Source organism: Sceloporus undulatus, chromosome 4 (assembly GCF_019175285.1).
Source record: "Sceloporus undulatus isolate JIND9_A2432 ecotype Alabama chromosome 4, SceUnd_v1.1, whole genome shotgun sequence".
Classification (NCBI taxonomy): Eukaryota; Metazoa; Chordata; class Lepidosauria; order Squamata; family Phrynosomatidae; genus Sceloporus; species Sceloporus undulatus.
Window position 1 is genome coordinate 69,228,217 of NC_056525.1, and position 21,693 is coordinate 69,249,909.

The window sequence follows — 21,693 nt, forward strand, 5'->3', positions numbered from 1 at the left end:
CATTTTCACAAATGAGTCCAATATATGGGCCCTACCTTAGGCTTCTTGATAATATTAATCACCTTTTGTATATAAATCCTTTTTAGAAGCAGTGGGTAAATTCTAGCCATCGTCTGGTTGCTGGACCACCATACCTATCATCCTTTACTGTTGGCCATGCTGGTAGAGTCTGATGGGATCTGGAGTACAAGAAATCTGGAGGGTTGGGTTATCTACCTCTGCTTTGGAAAGAGGCCTCTAGGTCTTACTTCACATTAATTTATGAGGGTGAAAATGATAATTGATGTTTAATAGGAATATGTTAATATAAATAAATTAGTATGTGGGAAGCCAAGATGTTTGGCAGTTTTCCTGATTTGTATTAAGAATAAATATTTTCTAATTTTTCTATGCGAGACAAAACATTGCCTGAGTTTCTGGCATGTTACCTTGGCTTGGCTTGGTGCAATTCTTCACTTGGCTCTAGGTTATTTCAAATCCAGACAGATTGTTGCTAGAAGTGAAGAACAAGATGGCAACCCTTCCATTCCATGTGTAAAAGCCAGCAGCTACATTGGTGCTGATATTGGGATCACAGCCCTTACCATACCAGAAGGCAGCAGGTTAGTTAAGGCTGTGCCTGTGGAACCCTTGAATTTCTGCATGGTTTGACTATAACTTCCATAATCCCTTACCATGGCTCAACCAGACTCCTTGAATCACCTTCAACAGCTGCCAAAAGCTTAGCCTTAACAACTGTTCTTCAGAGAACAAGTTCAGTAGTGTGTCAGTGTTGTGCTCAGAAAATAAATGAGTGCTGTATGTTTTTAATGGAGTTCATATTCTATTCTAGTTTTTTTTAAATGAGGGTATGTTGACCAGCTCTGTTTCTGTAATGAAAATTGATCCATCATTGCTATTGTTTAATTCCTTGTTTCTTTCCTTTCATTTCAGGAATCTTCTGGATAAAGATACATTCTCCAAATCTGATCCACGTATGTATATGTTTTATATACTGTAACTTCACTGTTTTTCCTGTAGTTGGTTATACAGTTTTCGTACTTAGCTTATGATGGGTCTGGAAGAATCAAGAAATAGTTCAGACCCAAACTGTGTAGGGCTTTAAAGATCAAACCCAGCACATCACAGATATCTCTGATTTCTGTAGGTTCCCTGTTCTTTTCAAAAGAGGGACTCTGGATGTGCAAGGAGATGTATACTGCTGTACCTTTGCACCAAACAGAAACAATGCACTGACTGAGAGCTTTATATATACAAGCAGCAAAGCCCCCCAAAAGCTCAGTCGAGCAGTATTTGCTCTCTGCCCATTTGCCAGTGCTTTGGAGCATCTCTTCATTAAAACCTCATTAATCTTCTTTACATCTCTGATGTGTTTTAGCAATGTGGAAAATTTGAAAGAGAGCCAAGCACTTTAATGAAAGCATCTTTATTGGCTAATTTAAACAAGTGACCCTTAAGATCTTTTCCAGATTTCTGTGGTTGCTTTGCAAAATCACAAGAGAGTCAACTTTCCATTTTCTGTAGTAAGAAGTTGAGGCTCTTTCGTACTAGGACTTTAAGAGGAAAAAGGCAAGGGACAAAGATATATTGAGTGAGAGACTTTGGGATGATTCCATAGAAGGCAGCTTGGTCCTCTCTGTTAAAAAAAAATACTTTATTTCTTGAGCATTTTAGCTTTCTTTCATTCCTGTGAGCAGTTGTGAAGCTTAGAAAAGTTGCAATTTTGGACTACAGCTCCCATAATCCCCATACACACACACAAGCACACACACACACACACACACACACATATATATGGGCACTGTAGATGTGAGGGTATATGTGTGTGCCTTCAAGTTACCTGTCAACCTATGGCAACCCTGTGAAATTCACCGGGTTTTCTTAAAAAGGAAAAGTCAGAGGTGATTTTGCTGATGTGAGGGTAGTGGAAAGTTAAATTTGTGAATGTGGCTGACCTCTAAGAAAGACTGTTTTGTGATTTCTATTGTAGAAGTGGGATGAGAGGCTGCTTATGTCTTGATTTTTGGAGGAGTGAACTGGTGGACAGAATGAATATGGCTGTACCTGCAGCTCAGATGCCATTGAAAGAGGGGCTTCTATTAGAAATGAAATGCCATGCCACCCCAGGTCTCAAGCCATGCTGTAGTACTTGCTGTGAAGTATATGCCTATTTCAGAAGCATCTATTCCAATTTTCCATCATATCCTTTGTCTAGAATCCAAGCACTCTGATTTTGTCTGTTTGACTGCAAGGACTTGGGGAGGTGGAAAGGGCAGTGGAGTGTGTGTGGCAAGAATGCTTTCCATTGTGCAACCAAAACAGAAGCGATGCCTTAGTGCTATTTTTGCACACCTTGTAATAAACAGTATCAGTGTGGTGGAAAGGAACAAAAGAGATAATGGACCATGGCTTTCCAATTTTCAGGAATCCACTCTCAAATCACCTTTGGGGAGACAGGCTTCAGTGGGTTTGCTTGGTTTCTCTTCTTGGAAAAGCCTGAGGTGTCTAGCTAATATAGTGTGTGGAGCACAATCCCTGTTGCTAAACTCTTTTCACCATGCCACCGGATGAGCTGACCTATAATTTTTTTTCTCCCTTTGCAGTGTGCGTGCTGTATACTCAAGGCATAGAGACGAAGCAGTGGAGAGAGGTATGTAACTTGCATTTATTTTTCATTATGTTAGGAAAGTTTCAGTTGGAGAAAAATGCTAAGGCTTTGGCTGAGCAAAAGCCCTGGATTCCACTCTGCTATTCATCTTCCGATCTCCAGGGTAATAATTGCAAACCACTTCTCTGCTTTGTTGAGTCAGTTTCTCCACCTCTATACCAAGGGTTGTGATTCATCTTCTAACAACTTAGGTAAGGTGGGACAATTAGTTTGTGTACACAGTTTGTTTTCACGCCTTGATCATCCACTTTGATGAGAGTGACATTTGATGATACTACTGTAGGTGTGAATGCTTTACATAGCTTGATTCTGTCCTCAACAAGTGCCCTATGGGTAAGGTGGGATTACATCTACACTTCCCTATGCTTCCAGAGCACAACACCACAACAGTGTAGCTGTTGCGGTGCTGTACCTTTGCTAGCAAGAGGCTAACAAGGAAGGGTGGCCTTTATCTTTAGAATGGATATCCCTGTCCTCTCCCCTCAGCTCAGTGGAGTAATTCAAATTGTCTTGACTGAGACTAACACAATTAAAATGGGGAATATCAAGTTATCACAGTGATCCTAATATACAGTGTCAAAGTCTGGCTTGTACCTAACACTGTCCCACTTTGTACTTATCAGACCCTTCCATGGTCTATCAACAACTCTAATCTGTTCCCTCAGGAACTCCCGGAACACAACTCTCTCTCAGGCTTAACTGTTCCCCTTCAACTGTCAGAATTCTCACCCTCAGAATTCTCAACCCTAAGTAACTAAACCAACTGTCACACTGAATTTTTCCAATTCTTCAGCCAGCACCTGATTGGCTGAGCTCTAGCTGCCTTCTCATTGGTCAGCTTGAGGTTCTATTCATCACACACTGTTACTTTTATTACTTAATCAAATATATGTCCTGATTGAAGTGCTTTTGCAAATAAAGTATAGTGTGCCCGCTTCACATGCGGGCATGCCATACACAGCTTTCAGGATACGCTGAAATCCGCATGCTGGAAGAGGCAATAGCACTCATGCCACAGGCACAAGACCCACTGTTTTCAATGGGGCTCCACCATATGCAGTATTTCCCTTACGTGGTGTGTGTGTGTCTGGGACGGATCCCCTGCGTAAGGGAAGGGCGCACTGTATCTGCATAGTTACTGCAGATGGAACAAGCCAAGCAGCGAGCCTTCTAGAAGTAGAATGTTCTTCATGGTGGTGGGGATTGAATCCATGATATATTGAGGGGAATAGTCATCACATGTTGGCTATCAAGCAAATCAACATTGGGAAGGCATGACTAGATTGTGGACAAGAGGTGTGGGGTAATGAAATGCATCCTGGAGCATGGTTGAGTCAGGCAAATGACTGAATGAGGTTGTGAACCCATGGCCCACAGAATGAGCCCAGCTTGTGGCTGAAGATGTCAACTACCTACCTCCTTTTCTGTGGTGATGGGGTGTCCGTTTGCACTATGGGCTGTCTCTGCCAGGTTTGTTTTGCATTATCGTTATGAAGGGGATGCAGCAAAGTGATGTCATCATGGCTTTGTTGTCAGTACCATGTATGGATTTGTGTCTTTCCAGAATGTTGCTATTGCTGGGTGGCTGATAGTGTTGCTATGGCAGATTTCTCTTGTGATTGTGTTGTTGACTTTGCTGTTGGGAGTACATCAGATTCTGCAGCTCCATTGAGTTGACAGTGGCCCTGGTGTTCCTGACATCCACATGATCCATCCATCCATCCATCCATCCATCCATCCATCCATCCAGTCTGCCTCTCTATCTATTGGGGCAGGCCTATCCAGAAGTGGTAAAACTGTGGTATGCAGCCCCCTAACCTCAATTTTACATGCCCCAAGTCCCCCATGGTACCACAAAAGCCCCAGAATAACCAATTTAAAAAATTAACATATTTTCTTATTCTCAAATAGCTGAAAAACACCCCAAACAAGGAAGCTTTGCTGTCCTCCCCACCAATGATTCTCCAAGTCCAAGCCATACAGAAAATGGTGGAAAGCAAAACTGGATGTGATATCATTCGACTTCCAGTTGTGAAAGAATGGGTGCATCTGTGCTGCAATGTATGTTCAGTGGTGAAAAATTTCCCCTACTTCAAATGCAGTTGTTATCCAGCTTGGATGCTGTAGCCATGGGGAGAAGAGAGATGGCTGGAAACATATAAGGAAAGGACAAACAGGCCTTATGTTAAAATTGTTGTTGTTGTTGTTGTATTTTCTTATATCCCTGCTTTCTCCCAAAATAGGGACTCAAAAGCAGCTAAAAGTAACAGCTGGGATACTGCAAGGTATACATGCCACTTTGTTCATGCAAAGTGAAAGGCCATTGCTTCTCAGAGATGAGGAAGGAGGAAAGAGGTACACAATCTTCCCAATGTGGGCAACTGTGCCCATGGCAGGGTATATGTGTAACTGTGCCTCAAGTTTTTACAGTGCCAACAAAAAAACTAATTAAGGCATTTCCATCTCCTTTAATTGTCTTCATAATCAAAACTTTCATTACAAAGAAGATTGCAATAAATTGCACATGTCTGAGCTCAGTTTCTTTTTCAGATTTTGATGAAGCCAGATGATTCAGAAATACAGCTTTGCTAATCATGTAAAACAGAAAGTAAGCTTTATATTAGCATGTAGCTTAATTACTTCCTAATGGAAAAATGCATATTTTTTTTCTGGCCATTTGCTGGGTACTTTTTTTGAAGTTATACAAGATCTTCCTGTCTTTATGACAATGTTAGACAGATTAAATTGACAAAGGGCCATGCAGAGCTGTCACTGTTGAAGAAATGTAGCACAAAGAGAATGGGTGAAAGTGGAGCTGAACAGGAAATTGGGTGGGACAGAGAAGCCTTTTCTCTGGCAGAAAAATCAGGGGATGTCTGGAAATGAAAACTGTAGCTGCTTTTGTGTCTAAAATATTGTGAAGGCTGAGATGGCAGCACCTCCATTTTCCTAACTAATTATCTGCTGTTGTTGGCCATCATGTATTCTCACAATGCCTCACTTGGAACAACACTACATTATAAACTGGCATCATTCCAGATGTAGTGTGGGAGAAAAGGAGGGTGCCCCCCACTGGTTTGACTGGCTTTGGCTCTAGATTTACGTGACATCATGATGTAACCATGTATTCTTGCAGCTCAGCTGGTGCTTGTCACAGTTGAATAACTGGTTTAGGAGAAGTAAGGGAAGAAACTGATGCCCAGTCTACAACAAATTCTAGAATTTCTCTTCTGCTGTTCCTGCCGTTGCCAACCCCCACCAAGAAACGGTGGTGGTGGTGGAGGTGGTGGTGATCATCATCAAAGTACCATCTCACTGTCATGGCCTCACAATATACTAATGTGGTAAAACCACATAATCATGAATCCAAATAATCATGTATCTTTCTGTAATACAGTGGAGGCTCTTCTAGTTGGCATTTCATCTGGGTTGTTGGTACTTTTTCGCATGTGGTTTTCTCAACAGGTGAAACCCTACAAATAGTGATGCCATTACAAAGATGTCTAGGGGCAACAGAGACATTCCTCCCAATGATGCTGAGTTCCCTGGCTGACATACTGGATGGAGGGTTTTCTGGTCTTGCAGGACTTCCTCCTTTAGAGGAATCTCACACACAGTGAAGCTGGCTTCCCAGCCAAAGTGTCACTGGAGGAGCTCCAACCAACACGTATAACCAACCAAAACAATAACATCAGAAGGCCTGGCCATGGGACATGTTGTCATGTCCCACTCCCTACCACCATTTAACACAGGGTTGGATGAACCCATGGATTGTGTATAATGCCTCATTGAGGTCAACAACTTATGACCCACCTTCCCATGCCACCCAATCTTGCAAGAAAAAAAACAAACCACTTGGCACCCAAATGCCAAGTTGTGCCCATACGGGATGAATGGGAATTATCATCACCCTATTTTAGCCACCTGGAAATTGGCAAAATGATCAAAAAAGCAACAAATACAAAACTAAACCATGGAATAAGAATAATTGCTTTTGAGCAAAGCTATTGTTTTCTTGGGGGGAGTAGGGGTTAGAGGGTTGGGTTTGGCCCTGAGGTGTGGGCCTCTGGAAGTTGACCACCCCTATCCAGATCATGGAGGCCTGGAGTGGCAGATCTGGTGTTCCCTGTCCCTGATGCAGATTAAATACATATACTAAGGTTCTGGCTCTGTACATTTTCGTGGGCTACATGAGTTAGGGCAGCAGCAGCCTGTAGAAGTTTCAGGATTTACCAAATTACATGTACATTCTGTGTAATAAGCTGCATTCCCCCAACTTAATTGGATGCTCTGAAATATGAATGTGAAGAAAACAGAAACAAGTCTTTGCCTGAGGACTGGCATTATACAGCTGCTGTTTGGTCCCAGTGCTCATAAATCATCAGGTAAATAAAGCTGCAAAGTAATAACAAATTTCTATACAACTGATGTCCGTGTTGAACTGTTGCAGGCTGAGGGTGGCACCGGATCTCAGCATGGACATGGTGCCAATGTAGAAAAGTCATTACATGAAAAAGAAGCAATTATTTTTGGCAGAGGGAATCCCATTAATTAGCTATATACAGCCAAATAGTAATTGCATTTCCACAGAGACACATACAAATGTTTGGACAGAAATGAAAGGAAAACAGACAGACCAGACTGAGTCTACATGTAATGTGTTCAGGGCTGTATAGTTTAGGCCGCAAAGACTCCTCTGTTAAGCTTATTTGATTCTTGGCAGAGTGGCCTCAGGGTAACTAAAAGCATAGTCATTGCACGAGGATATACATCTCTGTACATCTAAATGCACAAAGCTGAAGCCTTGGCATCAAAAACTGTCATGTCTAAAAAAAATTCTTGTGCTATCCAGGCAGGGAGTTCTGTTCTGTCAGTCTGCATCAAGAACATGGGCAATCTCTTTCATTTGTTCACAGCACCACAGAGCCTAGTTTTGTCATGTAAGAGCAAGGGACATAGGACCTTCCCATAATATCTGCTGTCAGAGCTGCCAGGCCTTTTGCTACTATTCTTGGAGGAGCTTGAAGGCAACAATTAGCATTGTTGCTCTCAATGGGCACTTGCTCTGTTGGAGGTCAGCTGGCCTCAGGGAAAAGCAACATACAGATGCTGCTGTGCCGCTGATGTGTGCAGGAAGGTTTCTGTGGTCAATGGACCAGACAAGTATTCTCTAGATTTCTCCTTTTTTTGCTGATCATTGGCTCTCTCAAATATCCAGGCAATGCTGGAGAAAGAAAGAGCAGGGAGAAGTTACTCCAATATTATTATTATTAAACTTTATTTATATAGCGCTGTAAATTTACACAGCACTGTACATACAATCTTTTAATTAGACGGTTCCCTGCCCTCAGGCTTACAATCTAAGAAGACATGATACAAAAGGGGAAGGGAGTGGAGGATGGAGCCAGATGCCTTCTGGGAAGGGCACAGTTCCTTTGGGGGAGGCCTGATGGGATTGGCCTACCTCCTCTCTCCCTCAGAAGCCAGGATGGAGCCAGATGGTCCCATCCCCCCATTATGAGTAGTTTCTGGAGAAGTTCTCCTTCATATGTTGGCTGGGGCATACAGTAGCTGGTAGAAATGGTTAAAAGCAGAGTCCAGGACAGGGATGGAAAAGAAATTTCTTGAATTCACATGTATCAATTTAGCACCTCTCTAGAGAGGTAACAAAGCAAAGTACACCTTGACTAAGAAATCTATACATTTCTGTAAATTGTTCTGGTTATGACTATTCAGTCCTATAGAGTTTATTATGAAATATTTTATTTCCCTGTATGAGAGCATACTGGAGGAGGAGGAGGAGGCAGCCTCTCGGTTCCATCACCAACCCAGACCCATCTGGTGAGGATGTGTGAGCGAACCTTCTTGGTGGCTGCTCTTAGGTTATGGAATTCCCTTCCATGGGAGGTTAGGCTGGCCACTTCTTTGTGCTCTTCTTTCACTAGCAAGCAAAGACCTTTTCATTGAAATAACCATTTGGTGGTTAAGCGGTTGGGGCTAGCCGTATTATTATTATTATTATTATTATTATTATTATTATTATTATTATAGAAATATCATTCACAATATATACAGTATACTTTGCTTTTACAAATGTCTCCATATATTATATTTTACATTATTAAATTTGTCTGACTAGCCCTTTTATGGTGCATGTGTCTTCTGTATTTTCATCTTCTGTGTTATGTTTTAAAAATTATTATATACCTTTTAAAATAAAGGACATTTTGTTATGATAACTTGTTTCATTGTTTTTTAACTTTTTATCATCAGGCTTTTAGCCTTATTGTAAGCTCTGTGGGACCATCCTGTCTTTGGGGAAAGGTGGGATATAAATAAATTAAATAAGTATTTATTTACAGAAAGCCACGGGTGCATTTGAACTATATGCATGCCTAAAGATGCACATGCTTGGAAGTGCTTTAGTCAAAAGGGAAAATGCATAAAATATGTACATCAGGAGAAAATGTCCTTTAGAAAAATGGGTAATCTTTTTTGAATCTGGAAAAAAGAATGTATCACAGCCTGTTACAAAGTTGGGCCATGAAGAGAATGTAGCAGGATTCTGGGAATGTTACCCTAAAAGGTGGGAGGGGATGTTGGGGGGGGGGGCAGCAGTGCCAGTGCCAGTGTATCTATGAAATTGAGTGAAAATTATAGCTCAAAGGGAGGCCTGCGAGAGGAGAGTCACCTCAGGGATCTTTTCAGCTTTGTATACCACTACTAACTACTCTACTCCAGTTTCAGTGAATAGAAGGGTTTTATTTAGAAAGGTACAAGGGTGCATGCAAACATACAAAACCAAGACAACCTCCATACAAGGCTATCATAAAGAAAGGTGTGGAATCAGGAGTTTAAAAGGACAATAATTACTAGTCCTGAAGAAAGATCCATGGAAAGTGGCTCAGACAGCATCTGAGAGTTACACACAGAGAATGTAACAACATGGCTAGTGGTAAGGGATATTTGTATCCCATTTCATACCATCTAGGGATTTTGATGTGATATTCAGTGTGAGTCTTGATGATTTTCTTGGGGAATTGACAAAAGAGATTTGGAATGGCTGATGGCTTTAGCGCCTAGTGACAAAACATTGATTAGATCTAAGACAGTCCCTGGGTGGTTGGGCAGGAAAGGTGAATAGGAGCACCACGTTAGGTGAGGTAAAGGATATAGTGTCTGATTGCTTTGCAATGGGACTCCCTTTGTCTTTATTGTAAGAGGAAATGCAAAGAACCTGGGGAGAGTGCAAGGTGATCAGCACACCCGTTTCCTGGTATATATGAAGATTATTGCATTGTATTTAAAGTAATTTATCCCTGAAGGGATACAATCACATTTAATTTTAAAAATGGGTGTTACTGCACTCAGTCATGGCCAGGCGAGTGCAAGCCATATGCAGCCTGGATCCCAGCCACACTTATCCAGCAGCTTTTCAAAAACGGCAAGCTCCCATTTGCTGGATAAGCATGTCTGGGATCCATGCTGCATACATGTTGCACACGCCTGGCCGCGACTGAGTGCAATAACACCCGGTTTTAAAATAATAATAATAATAAATAATAAAAATTTGATTTATATACCACCCTTCCTATGATCAGGGCGGTGCACAACAATCACAACAAATACAATACATTTTCAGATACAAGTACAATAAAACTATTAAAACCAGTATTAAAACCCAATCAACCAGGTACCATTGCTGTCAGAGGGGGGGAGGATTAGCTGGAATTTGTATCTGGGAATGCCAGTCGGAACAGGAAGGTTTTTAATTTCTTCCTGAACTGGGCCAGGGAGGTGGCCGAGCGGAGCTCTATGGGCAGCGTATTCCAGAGGGTCGGGGCGATGATGGTATATGACCTCCTTGCTGTGGAGGCCAGTCTAGCCCCTGGGACCCTCAGTAGTTGCTGCCCAGATGTTCTGAGGGTGCGGGGCGAAATGTATGGGGAGAGGCGGTCCTCTAGGTATCCTGGGCCCAAGCCATGTAGGGCTTTATAGGTTATAACCAACACCTTGTGTTGCGCCCGGAAGCGAATGGGCAGCCAATGCAGATCTTTAAGTACAGGTGTAATATGACTGGCCCTGGAAGTATCAGTGACCAGTCTGGCTGCCATATTCTGTACCATCTGTAGCTTCCGGGTGTGGTACAAGGGTTGCCCCATGTAGAGCGCATTGCAGAAGTCCAATCGAGAGGTTACCAGAGCATGTACTACCGTTTCAAGGTCCCTCTGGGCCAGGTATGGGCGCAGCTGGCGAATAAGCCGAAGCTGATAACAGGTGCTCTTGACCGTCGCATCCACCTGAGCTGTGAGGTGAAGCGACGAATCAAGAAGCACCCCCAGACTGCGCACAGAGTCCTTCACAGGAAGCGTGATCCTGTTCAGGACAGGTGGAACCACCGCCATTCCTGGACCAGGGGAACCTATCACAAGTACCTCCGTTTTCTCTGGATTCAGACTGAATTAAATTAAACACAACTGTATCCCTTCAGGGATAAGTTGCTTTAAACACAATGCAATAACCTCCTATGTCTCACACATGTCCTCTGGTCAGTGTGACTCCATCACATGTCTGTTTTCCTTGTTTCTGCAGGTCATTATGGCCTTGGACACATGCCCAATGCTAGATATTAATTATGAAACCCCACATCCAGCAGGTGTATATTAACAGGAAATACAATGAAAAAAATTAGACAGATTTTATAATCCCTAACCCGAATGCATAACTTTTTCATCACAAGTTACGTCATACCCTATTCACTGGTAATCTTACATCACCAGTTCAAGAGGCAAGAATTTGACCTGCCTTAGTGCCACTTTGGTGGATAGTTGGGCTTTGTTTCCCCATTGCTTAACAGACTCCCTAGCGGAGCTGACCCAACTGATCTTGGAGCTGGTGTTGGAAACTCCCAGGCTTCTTGTTCTGGGAGATTTCAACATCTCCCTCGAGTCCAGTTCTTCAGATCTTACAGGGGCAGCTCGGGAGTTCATGTGGGCCATGACAAACATGGGCCTATCCCAGATTGTCTCCGGGCCTACACATTGCACTGGTCATACCATCGATGCGGTCTTTTGTTCGGAACAGGAAAATCCGTGGGCAGAGGTAATTTGTACCTTCCCTTTGTCATGGACGGATCATTTCCTGGTTAAGGTTGGACAAAAGGGCACCATTCATTAACCCTCCCCCCTGGGGTGGTGGACCTATTAGAATGGTCCGCCCTCAAAGGCTAATGGAACCCAAAAGGTTCCAGGAAGTCCTAGAGGGTGCAATGGCTGGTAACGTCGGTGAATCTGTCGAAGCCTTGGTGTCCACCTGGAACAACGATCTCACAAAGGCTATTGACACAATTGCTCCCAAGCGTCCTTTTCAGCCCGCTTTGAATAGAAAACCTTGGTATACTGAAGATCTTAGAAGGATGAAGTGGGCTGTACAACGACTAGAGCGCCGCTGGCGAAAGACTCGATCCCTATCCGACAAGACACATCATAGGACTTCACTTAAAGCCTATCAAGAGGCAATAAATGCAGCAAAGAAATCTTTCTTTTCTGCATCTATTGTGTCTGCGAAGTCTCGTCTGGCAGAGCTTTTCAAGGTGGTTAGGAAGTTAACTCAGACTCCTTCCACCTTGAATCCATTATTACAACCCACGGAGGCCTGCTGTGATATTTTCAATGACTACTTTGGAGATAAAATCTCTCGGATAAGGGCTGACTTAGACTCCAGCCTTAACACAGAAACGTCTAGAGAGGTGTCCAGCGACTCTGTTAATGAGATCAGTTTCAGTCTCTGAGTACTGATGATGTAGACAAGTTGCTTGCTAAGGTCAAAAAGACCACCTGCCCTCTTGACCCCTGCCCTTCATGGCTGGCCATCCAGGGAGGGGAGGCAACTATGAGTTTGTTAAGATCTATAATTAATGCCTCCCTCAGGGAAGGCAGTTTTCCAGCCAGTTTAAAACTGGCTGTGGTTAAACCTATTCTTTAAAAGTCTTCCCTTGATCCCCTGGAGAAATCTAACTATCGGCCAGTATCTCTTCTTCCGTTTTTGGGCAAAGTGATCGAGAGGGTAGTTGCCAAGCAACTCCAAGCAGTCTTGGATGACACCGATTATCTTGATCCATTTCAAACTGGCTTCAAGTCAGGATACGGCATCGAGACCGCCATGGTCGCCTTGGTCGATGATCTCCATCTGTGTATTGACAGGGGAAGTGTGGCCCTGTTGGTGCTCTTGGACCTCTCAGCAGCCTTCAATACCATTGACTATGGTATCCTTCTGGAACGCCTGAGAGGGTTAGGAATCAGGGGCACTGCTTTGCAGTGGTTCCGGTCCTATCTCTCAGGTAGGTTCCAGATGGTGTCACTTGGGGACAGTTGTTCAGCCAAGAGGGAGCTCAAATCGGGTGTCCCACAAGGCATGATAGTGTCTCCAATGCTATTCAACGTTTACATGAAGCAGCTGGGTGAGATCATCCGGAGACATGGGGCGGGGTGTTATCAGTATGCTGATGACACCCAAATTTGCTTCTCCATGTCTCGGACTGCTTCAGTGACCAAGGATGGCATCTCCCCTCTGAATGACTGTCTGAGGTCAGTAATGGATTGGATGAGGGAAAATAGACTTAAACTGAATCCAAATAAAACGGAGGTACTCGCTATAGGCAATCCTAATCCGGGTATGGTGATAAGCTCTCCAGTTCTGGATGGGGTCACACTTCCTCTAAAGGACTGTGTTTATAGCTTGGGGGGGACTCCTGGATTTGTCGCTTCAGCTGTCATCTCAGGTGGATGCGACAGCCAGGAGTGCCTGTTATCAGCTTGTTATCAGCTTCGGCTGATACGCCAGCTACGACCCTTACTGGAATGGGAAAACCTAGTACATTCACTGGTAACTTCTCGATTTCTGCAATGCGCTCTGCATGGGGCAACCCTCATGCCTCATTTGGAAGCTGCAACTGGTTCAAAATATGGCAGCCAGATTGGTTACAGGGAGTTCTAAATTTGATCCTATTACACCTATCTTAAAATCCCTACACTGGCTGCCTATTAGCTTCCGGGCACAGTATAAGGTGTTGGTCATTACCTATAAAGCCCTACATAGCTTGCGTCCAGCTTAACTGAGGGAAGGCCTCCTCCCATACAATCCTTCCTGCACTCTCAGGTCCTCTGGGAAGAACCTCTTGCAGTCTAAGAAAACCAGACTGGTAACGACTTCCCAGAGGACGTTTTCTGTTGCCACTCCAAAAGTCTGGAATGACCTGCCAGAAGAGATCCGCCTTATAACATCTTTGGAGGCCTTTAAGAAGGCAATGAAAACAGATCTCTTCCGGCAGGCCTTCCCAAATTGACCTCCTTGCCAGAATGTTCACTTGCCAGTTGCATAGCTGTTCCCACCGGACTTTGATTGTGCTTGATTTTATTGACTTCTTTATTGGTAATATTTTATTGGGAATTGTTTTTTTAACACTATTTTTAGGTGGGAGGGAGATAGGAAATTGGATTTTATATGTTTTGCTATGTTTTTTACTTGTGGCTTGTGTTCTATTTTTATTGTTCTTATGTTTGTTGTTACCCACCTCGATCCAATAATAATAATAATAATAATAATAATAATAATAAATGCTTTGCTACGCTTTTATTGTAATCCTCAACTGATCTGAAATTTTAGTGCAAACTTTCAAGGACATTTACTCCCCCCCCCCCCAGCACTGTGGCAACATATACTACTGATCATTTTTATGACAAGTTCAGTTCAGGAGTTCAATATGGGTTATTCCAGTGGTGACTGGTGGCTTACATGTAAATCTGCTCTGAGTTTTAATCAAACTTCAAAAGAGCTATCTAACGTAGTGGCTCCTTTTAAGTTCAGACTAAGCCTCAGAGCAGATTCAGTCCTCACTCACATGGAAACCACCAACCACCACTGGAGTACCCCATATTCAACTCCTCTGCTGCCCATATGCAGTCATAAAATGACTAAGAGCTGTTAATGCTGTCCATTTATTAAGGAGAAGTAAATGCCAGCCACCTCCATTTCAGTTCCAGCTAGTCATCAATGCTTGTAGAATTAACATCCCAGATAACCTCCTTGGTAGAGGAAAAGGACACAAACCCCTTAGGATTGGAATCTGTAAATCCCATTTCCTGCTTTTGAAAATTCTATTCCTCGGTTTATCAGCCACCAAGCACCATTTCATTCCAGAGAACACAGCATCTGGATTTGTTTGTTTTTCCCTGGATTTGTTTCTCCTTGTTCCATATGGCTGGTATTAAAAGCAAAACATGAGCATAGTTTGCCTACGCAAAGCACTATCATGTTGACATTTGAACACATACAGTGCTGGAGAAGGTGACATTGATGAGCAGGCATTGGGAAGCCTTTTAAAACTGGCTTGTCTCTGCTGAAATCAGTGAAGACTTCAAACCTTTTTTATTTCACCCATGAGAACAAAAATTTCTGAGAAAAGAAAAATAATATTTTTAAAAGGTCATTTCTGAGTGATACAATTCCATTTATCCTTGTGTTCACTTGCTTTTGGGGGATTCCTCACTTTGGTTATATATTCTTTTTCTAAATGGTTTCATATAATTATTATTTGTATTGTGATGCTACTTATTTCTAGGACCACTGCATAGGGTTGCATTATGCAAATACACAGATATATTTGCTTGCATCTAGAAGTGTCTTCCCCAAATTCAGTGTTATAATTACAAGGATATGTTGCTGGTGCCACTGTCTTATATGCCTCCTTGGCTACTGTTTTTAGAAACCTGGAGGCTGGCATGGAAAATTTGAAGGCAAGAAGGTAGAGCATTGTTATACATTTTTTTAATATTACCAGCCTATGGTTCCCAGATTTTCAGAGTTTTTAATGGCCCTTTCCCCCTCACCCACTGAACCAATAGGATTTACCAAACTGTTGGTTTAACATTCAACAATTGATCCAATTGGTGTATTCTAGCTGGTTTACCAGTTTGATTTAGGCCTCATTCTAACTTGCCCAAGGTCACCCAGTGGGTTTCCATAGCCAAGAGGGGCTTCGAACCTTGTTCTCCTGGTATCCTAGTCAAGCACTGAAACCATTACACTGTGCCACTTTCTAGAGTGACTTAGTACTCCCCTCTACATAGCACCCAAAGTCTTCAAATAGTTAATAGAAAGAGAACGAGGGAGGTAGGGAAAGAGAGAGAGAGAGAGAGAGAAGATTCCTGTTGTCTGGTAAAGGTGGGTGAGGAGAGTGATTGAATAGGAAGGGCAAAATGAGTGCTAGGATGAAGGGAAAGAAAGACTAGAATGAAAGAAGACAAGGAGGAAGAGCAGAGAAAAACAAAAAAACATAACAATGGGTGGGATGAAGCAGTTTCTAAGTTTATGAGGCTGGGGATTAACGCTAATAAGAAATATTTAAGACTGGGATGAGGAAAAGGTGGCTCTGTAGATGTTGGATTGCAACTCTCATGATCCCTCCTGGGGATCATGGGATATCCTGACTGAGGCAGACAGGGGATGAAGTGCAGAAACATATTGAGGGCAATATGTTTCCTATCTTTGAAAAATATGTTAAGCTCTTATTGAGTTAACAGTTAATCAGTATTTCCTAAATATTTTTGTCATCAGATTTCAGCCTTAAACTAAAAGGAGATCTTTAAGTGCCATATTTCTTATCCAGCTCTAAATAGGCTGTTCATCTGACAGATGCATAGGCTCGGTAAGCTTCAAGATGGTGAAAAAATTAATCTGTTTTGCAACATGAGTGCATTTTTATACACTTTTAATATTGTATTGTTATTAACCTAGTATTCTACATAATTACCCTCTATTCCATATATTTGGACTCTCCAAAGTTCCTCTAAGATTATAACATACAAAAGAGGCTTATGGTTTACAACATACATCTTTCAGGCTAAATAAGATTAATTTTGAATCATATCTTTGAGCAAACCACTTAAAAATCACTACTTAAACCAAAGTATATTCTATTTTTAAGATGTTTATCTGTCATTCTATTGATCTGTCTGTCTTTCAAAAAGTCTTTATAGCCTACATAAAATTGTGACTCTGACTTATGGAGACCCAGTCGTGTTTTTCTTTGCTAAGGTCATTCAGATAAGGTAATTACTATTACCCGTTTCTGAGACTGAGGTGGTATGGGTTTTCCATAATCACCTACTGGATTTCTATGGACAAACAGGGATATGAACCATCATCTCTCAGACTCCTAGTGCAGCATTCAAATTACTACACCCCATAAATACATAAACACCACATTTTGCATACTCTTTATTTTATTGCATTGAAATATGGTTTTCTTCATATAACTAACCTAGAACAACAAAAAATTGTAATGAACAATTGAAAAGACAAACATTTTATCTTAAAATTCACCAAGATGGGGAAAATTTAAAATAACAAGGAGGAACTCGGCCAGGAGGAAATCATTTTAAATGTGTCAGGTTCACAGATCCCCTGAAGAACATTCATAAATTTAAGGTAAAAGTAAAGGACCCCAGATCTATACAATACTTTTTCTTTAGTGCTCAATATACATTACCTGCATTACATTAGTGAATCCTCCAACAATCTGTTAGCCCAGTATTAGTATCATCATATCACATATGGGGTAGCAGTGACTTGTTGTGCCCACATTGAGTTCACTGCCCTAGTAAGTTTAAAACCAGGGGACCTCTGAGCTCGTAAAGGATTTACCTAAGAAATACAAGAGATCCCAATAAACTATCACAGTTATTTTACTCCTGGTAACAACTGATGATGTTGGGCTGCCCATTACCCAGCTCAAGGCATACATTTGTGTGAGGCAATATGCTATTTGGAGAGCTGGACAGCTTAATAGCTTAGCATGGGACTGATTGGGATGATGGGAGCTGTAGTCCAACAGACTGGGGATAGCACTCCATCTAGTTACCCTATTATTTTACTATAACAAGTAGTCTAATATTCTCTAGAGCTACTATTCACACTGAGTACTGATGTGCTCCTTAGAAGCCTAGGAATCCCCTAGATCCCCTATTAAAACAACAAGAATATCCTGCATGTCAGGCAGTGACATATTTGCACCAGATTTGTAATGTTAGCAGAGCAAAGGAGGACCTCACTCTGACAGCACACGCACACCAGATACACCCTCTGGCCACTTTTTATTACCAAGGCACAGAAAAGACACATAGAAAAAAAATCCTTCCTCTTTTCATTGTAGCATCTCCTGAAGGGACAGCCAGTTATAGCTCCTTCATGATTAAACTAATAAGTTAATGGAGTGCTTATATACAAGCAAAAACTAGATCCCAGGCGTCTGTCTGAGGATGCCAAAGGCTAAACTGCTCCATCATTCTGCTAACTATGGCATTTATCACATGGAGGTTATTGGAGCTCAGATCTGGGGTGACTGTGGGTCTAACGATGCAGATTCACATCATAACGTGAATGTTTTATCACACCTGGTTGCCCTTCCGTTGGCCTTCCGAACTGAGGGGGAATCGAATCCAAGGCAAGTCACATGTTGCGAATTCAGACAAAGCGGAGTAAGTGCAAATTGTATTACCACACCAGTGCATACCATGCGGATTCAACAATTCGAATTGGGACCCTTGCACATGCTCAGTGGGGGTCTGAACACATCCTGAACCTTTGCACTTCCGGGGTTAAGAAGGGAGCCTGGTTCCACTTTCACGGGAATGCTAGCCTCACCTGAATGACAGCTGCACCTTTCTTCCTCCCTTCTATTTTCCCATCCCTGGCAGCCAAATTCAAAGGGGTCCTCCGTGTCAGAGCCCCCATCCATTTCATCCACATCTACATCTATCCTCCTGTCATTCTCCTCATCTATTTCATCTACATCTCTCCTTCCCTTTGTAACAGTTGCCTTCTCTTAGGTTGCATTCACACTGGGGAGATAATCTGGTTTAACTCCACTTTATCTGTCCTGGCTCAGTGCTATGGAATTCTGGGAACTGTAGTGTCCTGAGACATTGAGCCTTCTCTGCCAGAGAGCTCAGCCTTGGAGGATGGCCTTGGCAACCTCCCTCTGAAACAATCTGGCCAAGAAAACCCTCAGTGATAGATAGGGTTTCTATAAGTCGGGAACAACTAGAAGGCACATAGCAACAGGAGCCATCAGTACTAGAGGGAAAATTCAGTGCTGTTTTGTTAAAAACAACCACCACCCCTTGTTTTGGAATCGGATGCTCCCTCCCATCCTCCAAGCCTGGAATGGGGCGGCAAGGTTCAAAGGGGCCAAGATTCCAGGAATAGAACGCGGTGGGGACGAATGTTCCACCTGAGAATGCAGAGGAGCCAGGATTCCAAGGCAGAATGTTGGTGAGGCCAAGAATCCATCAAAGCCACTTCCAGGAGGGAGGGAGCTTAGAGGGGAAAACCAGGCTGTCCTCCTTTTCCAGGACACATCCTCCATTTCAGCCATCTCTCCAGGAAGGGTTTCCAAAACGCCCTCCCCTTTGGAGCAGGACTCAGAGAAGCATGCATTGATATTTCTAGTGTTTTTTAAAAACCTTTCATTGGGTCATATCCTCTGTTTTTTCTTGAACATCCTCCACTTTTGTGGAGAGGACACCCCTGCTCACCATGGCTAGCAAAAGTGATTTTTTGGGGAAGGGGATCGTCCAACTTAAAACATCCCTGAGGGTCTGGGAGTGGGATCAGGGCTGTGTGTGATGCTCCTGCCTCCACCTTGGCCCCACTTTGGAGGATGTCCTGTGGCTGCCCCCCACCCCCAAAGAGTCTTTTAGAAACTTTACTAACCCCACTCTCTCTCTTTGCCCCCCTCTTTCCTTTTCTCTCTCTCCCCCCTGCCAATCTTCCCCTCCTCGCCAGCATGTCTCCTCTCCACATTAAAACATGAATGCATTCATTCAGGGGGGAGCACCAGAAGCAAATGGGGCAAAATTGCAGCATGGCATCATGGGAAATTTGCAACCGAGGGTTTTTGCGATGGTGTACCAGAGCACAAGCAAAGTGTAATTCCACACCAGACCAATTCGCAGTGAATTCGAAGCGAGCCTCAATGCGAACCCTATCAACTCACTTTTTTAGCAAATTCTCCAAAATGAGAAGCCAGTAAGGATTCACTTCGGAAGCACCATGGAAGCGCCACGCAAGGAGCTCCCATTGAAAGGAACCAGGTGTGAAAATACATTAACGTTATAACGTGAATCTGCATTGTTGGATTCAGAGTCACCCCGGATCTGAGCTGGTAAACCCCCTTTTGATAAACGCCTATGATACAGCTTCCAAACCAGCACTAAGTAAACCTACAGGCAAAATGTGGGTGTTCTTCTCTTCCTTAGTCAAGGCAAATAAAGAAAGATAAGAAGAAATTGTTTCTAGGAAACAAACAACAAATCTTAGTGCTGTAATTTTCAGATGGTCAAGCCAGTTTTTACAACATTTTTTCTCACCCTGGTTCTATTAAGATGCATTAGAGTGCAAACTCTATCATCCCCAGCCAGCATGTTGGGATCTCTGATGAGAATTGTAATCCAACACCTCTGGAGGGCACCAGAATGGTGAAAAGTGCTTAACAGAACAGATACATTATTTTCTTACTAAAAAGTCCTTGCAAATGTGACTCTCATCACCACACAGCTACTACATCATGCTGATAGGGTTCTAGTTTGCAATGGCTTGCTGCATAAGTCCATGTTTTCTAAGCCCAGCCTGCTCTGATTGCAGTTACACACTGGGATAGAATTTAACAGACTCATTTGTTTTAACTTTATTGGAGTTTCTGGGAAGGCATGAAACTGTTAACCCACTTTTCTCAGAATAATTTAAGATGTCTTTTTATGAAATGTCAAGTGAAGAACAACTGAAAATGCTTAAGGATACATTATTAATAATTAGGAGATGTAAAAAGAGACATGTGGGTCCAAAATGAATTCCAAGTACCTGCTATCACAATCTATAAGGTAGGTAGTCTGGATAATATCTAAAGACAGGACGCTAAGTTAAAGCCCTTTACTCAAGCTCAAGGGACATTTGAAGGATGAAGAACTGTAAAATGTATTTGACATCCCTGTTTCTCTGAAGAATGTTCTACTGTAAAAAAAAAACTATTATTTTGTTACTGATGATGGGAAACACAGTTTTAGCTTATCAATAAAAGGCCAATAATGAATGGCAAATAATTTTATATAGGAGTGCAAGCATGTGCTTATTGTGATAAGGTCACCATAAGGTGGAGTTGATGTCAAGGCACAATAGAGCAATAACGAATGTGTTTATGTACATGTTCCTGATAATTTATTTTCCATAGCTTTAATTGGATTCTCATAGGGATCTGTGACTCAAAAAAAGGTTAAGAACTATTAAAACAATTAAAAACACAATCTTACACATGCATGCTGAGAAAGGAGAGGTCTCGGGTTTTTTTAATTTTTTTTTTTACTGTTTTAAATTTTCTATTAAAAAATCACCTCTTACCCAATTTTCACTTCAATCACATGCAATTGTGTAAATGCAAATACATTTAAGCCGTATGTATTATAATTTAAAGGTATAATTTTAATTTTTCTGGTTGTGTGTGTCACAACTATTGCCATTACATTCCATGACGTAAGGGAATTACAATTAATGAGTAACATTAGTACAAAAAATATTACTAAGGATTATGCATGATGTGGTATGGGATGACGTCGGGGGGAGAGGCACCATGAGTTACTGCACCAGGTCACACCAACCCTAGTGATGCTACTGTTCTCACTGAGGACATAGCCACACTGCAGAAATAAAGCAGTTTGACACCACTTTAACTACCATGACTCTATCCTGTGGAATCCTAGGATTTCTGGTTTAGTGGGTATTCAGTCTGGTCTGTCAGAGAGCTTTGGTGCCTCACCAAACTACAAATCCAAGGATTCCACAAGACAGAGTCATGATAGTTAAAGTGGTGTAAAACTGCTTTACTTCTGCAGTGTGGCTATGTCCTAATTGAAATCAGTGGCATCACTAGGGTTAGTATAATCTGGTGCAGAAACTCATGGTCTCTCTCTCTC

At 42.3% G+C, this 21,693-nt stretch overlaps 1 protein-coding gene across 1 annotated transcript in view; it reads left to right on the forward strand.

The window, feature by feature from the left end:
- CPNE5 (copine 5) overlaps positions 1 to 21,693 on the forward strand; it is a 199,411-nt gene that overhangs the window by 43,611 nt on the left and 134,107 nt on the right. Inside the window, exons 2-3 of the mRNA XM_042462760.1 lie at positions 934 to 974; positions 2,604 to 2,650. Of these exons, the coding sequence (XP_042318694.1) occupies positions 934 to 974; positions 2,604 to 2,650 (88 nt within the window). The remainder of the gene's footprint in view (positions 1 to 933; positions 975 to 2,603; positions 2,651 to 21,693) is intronic.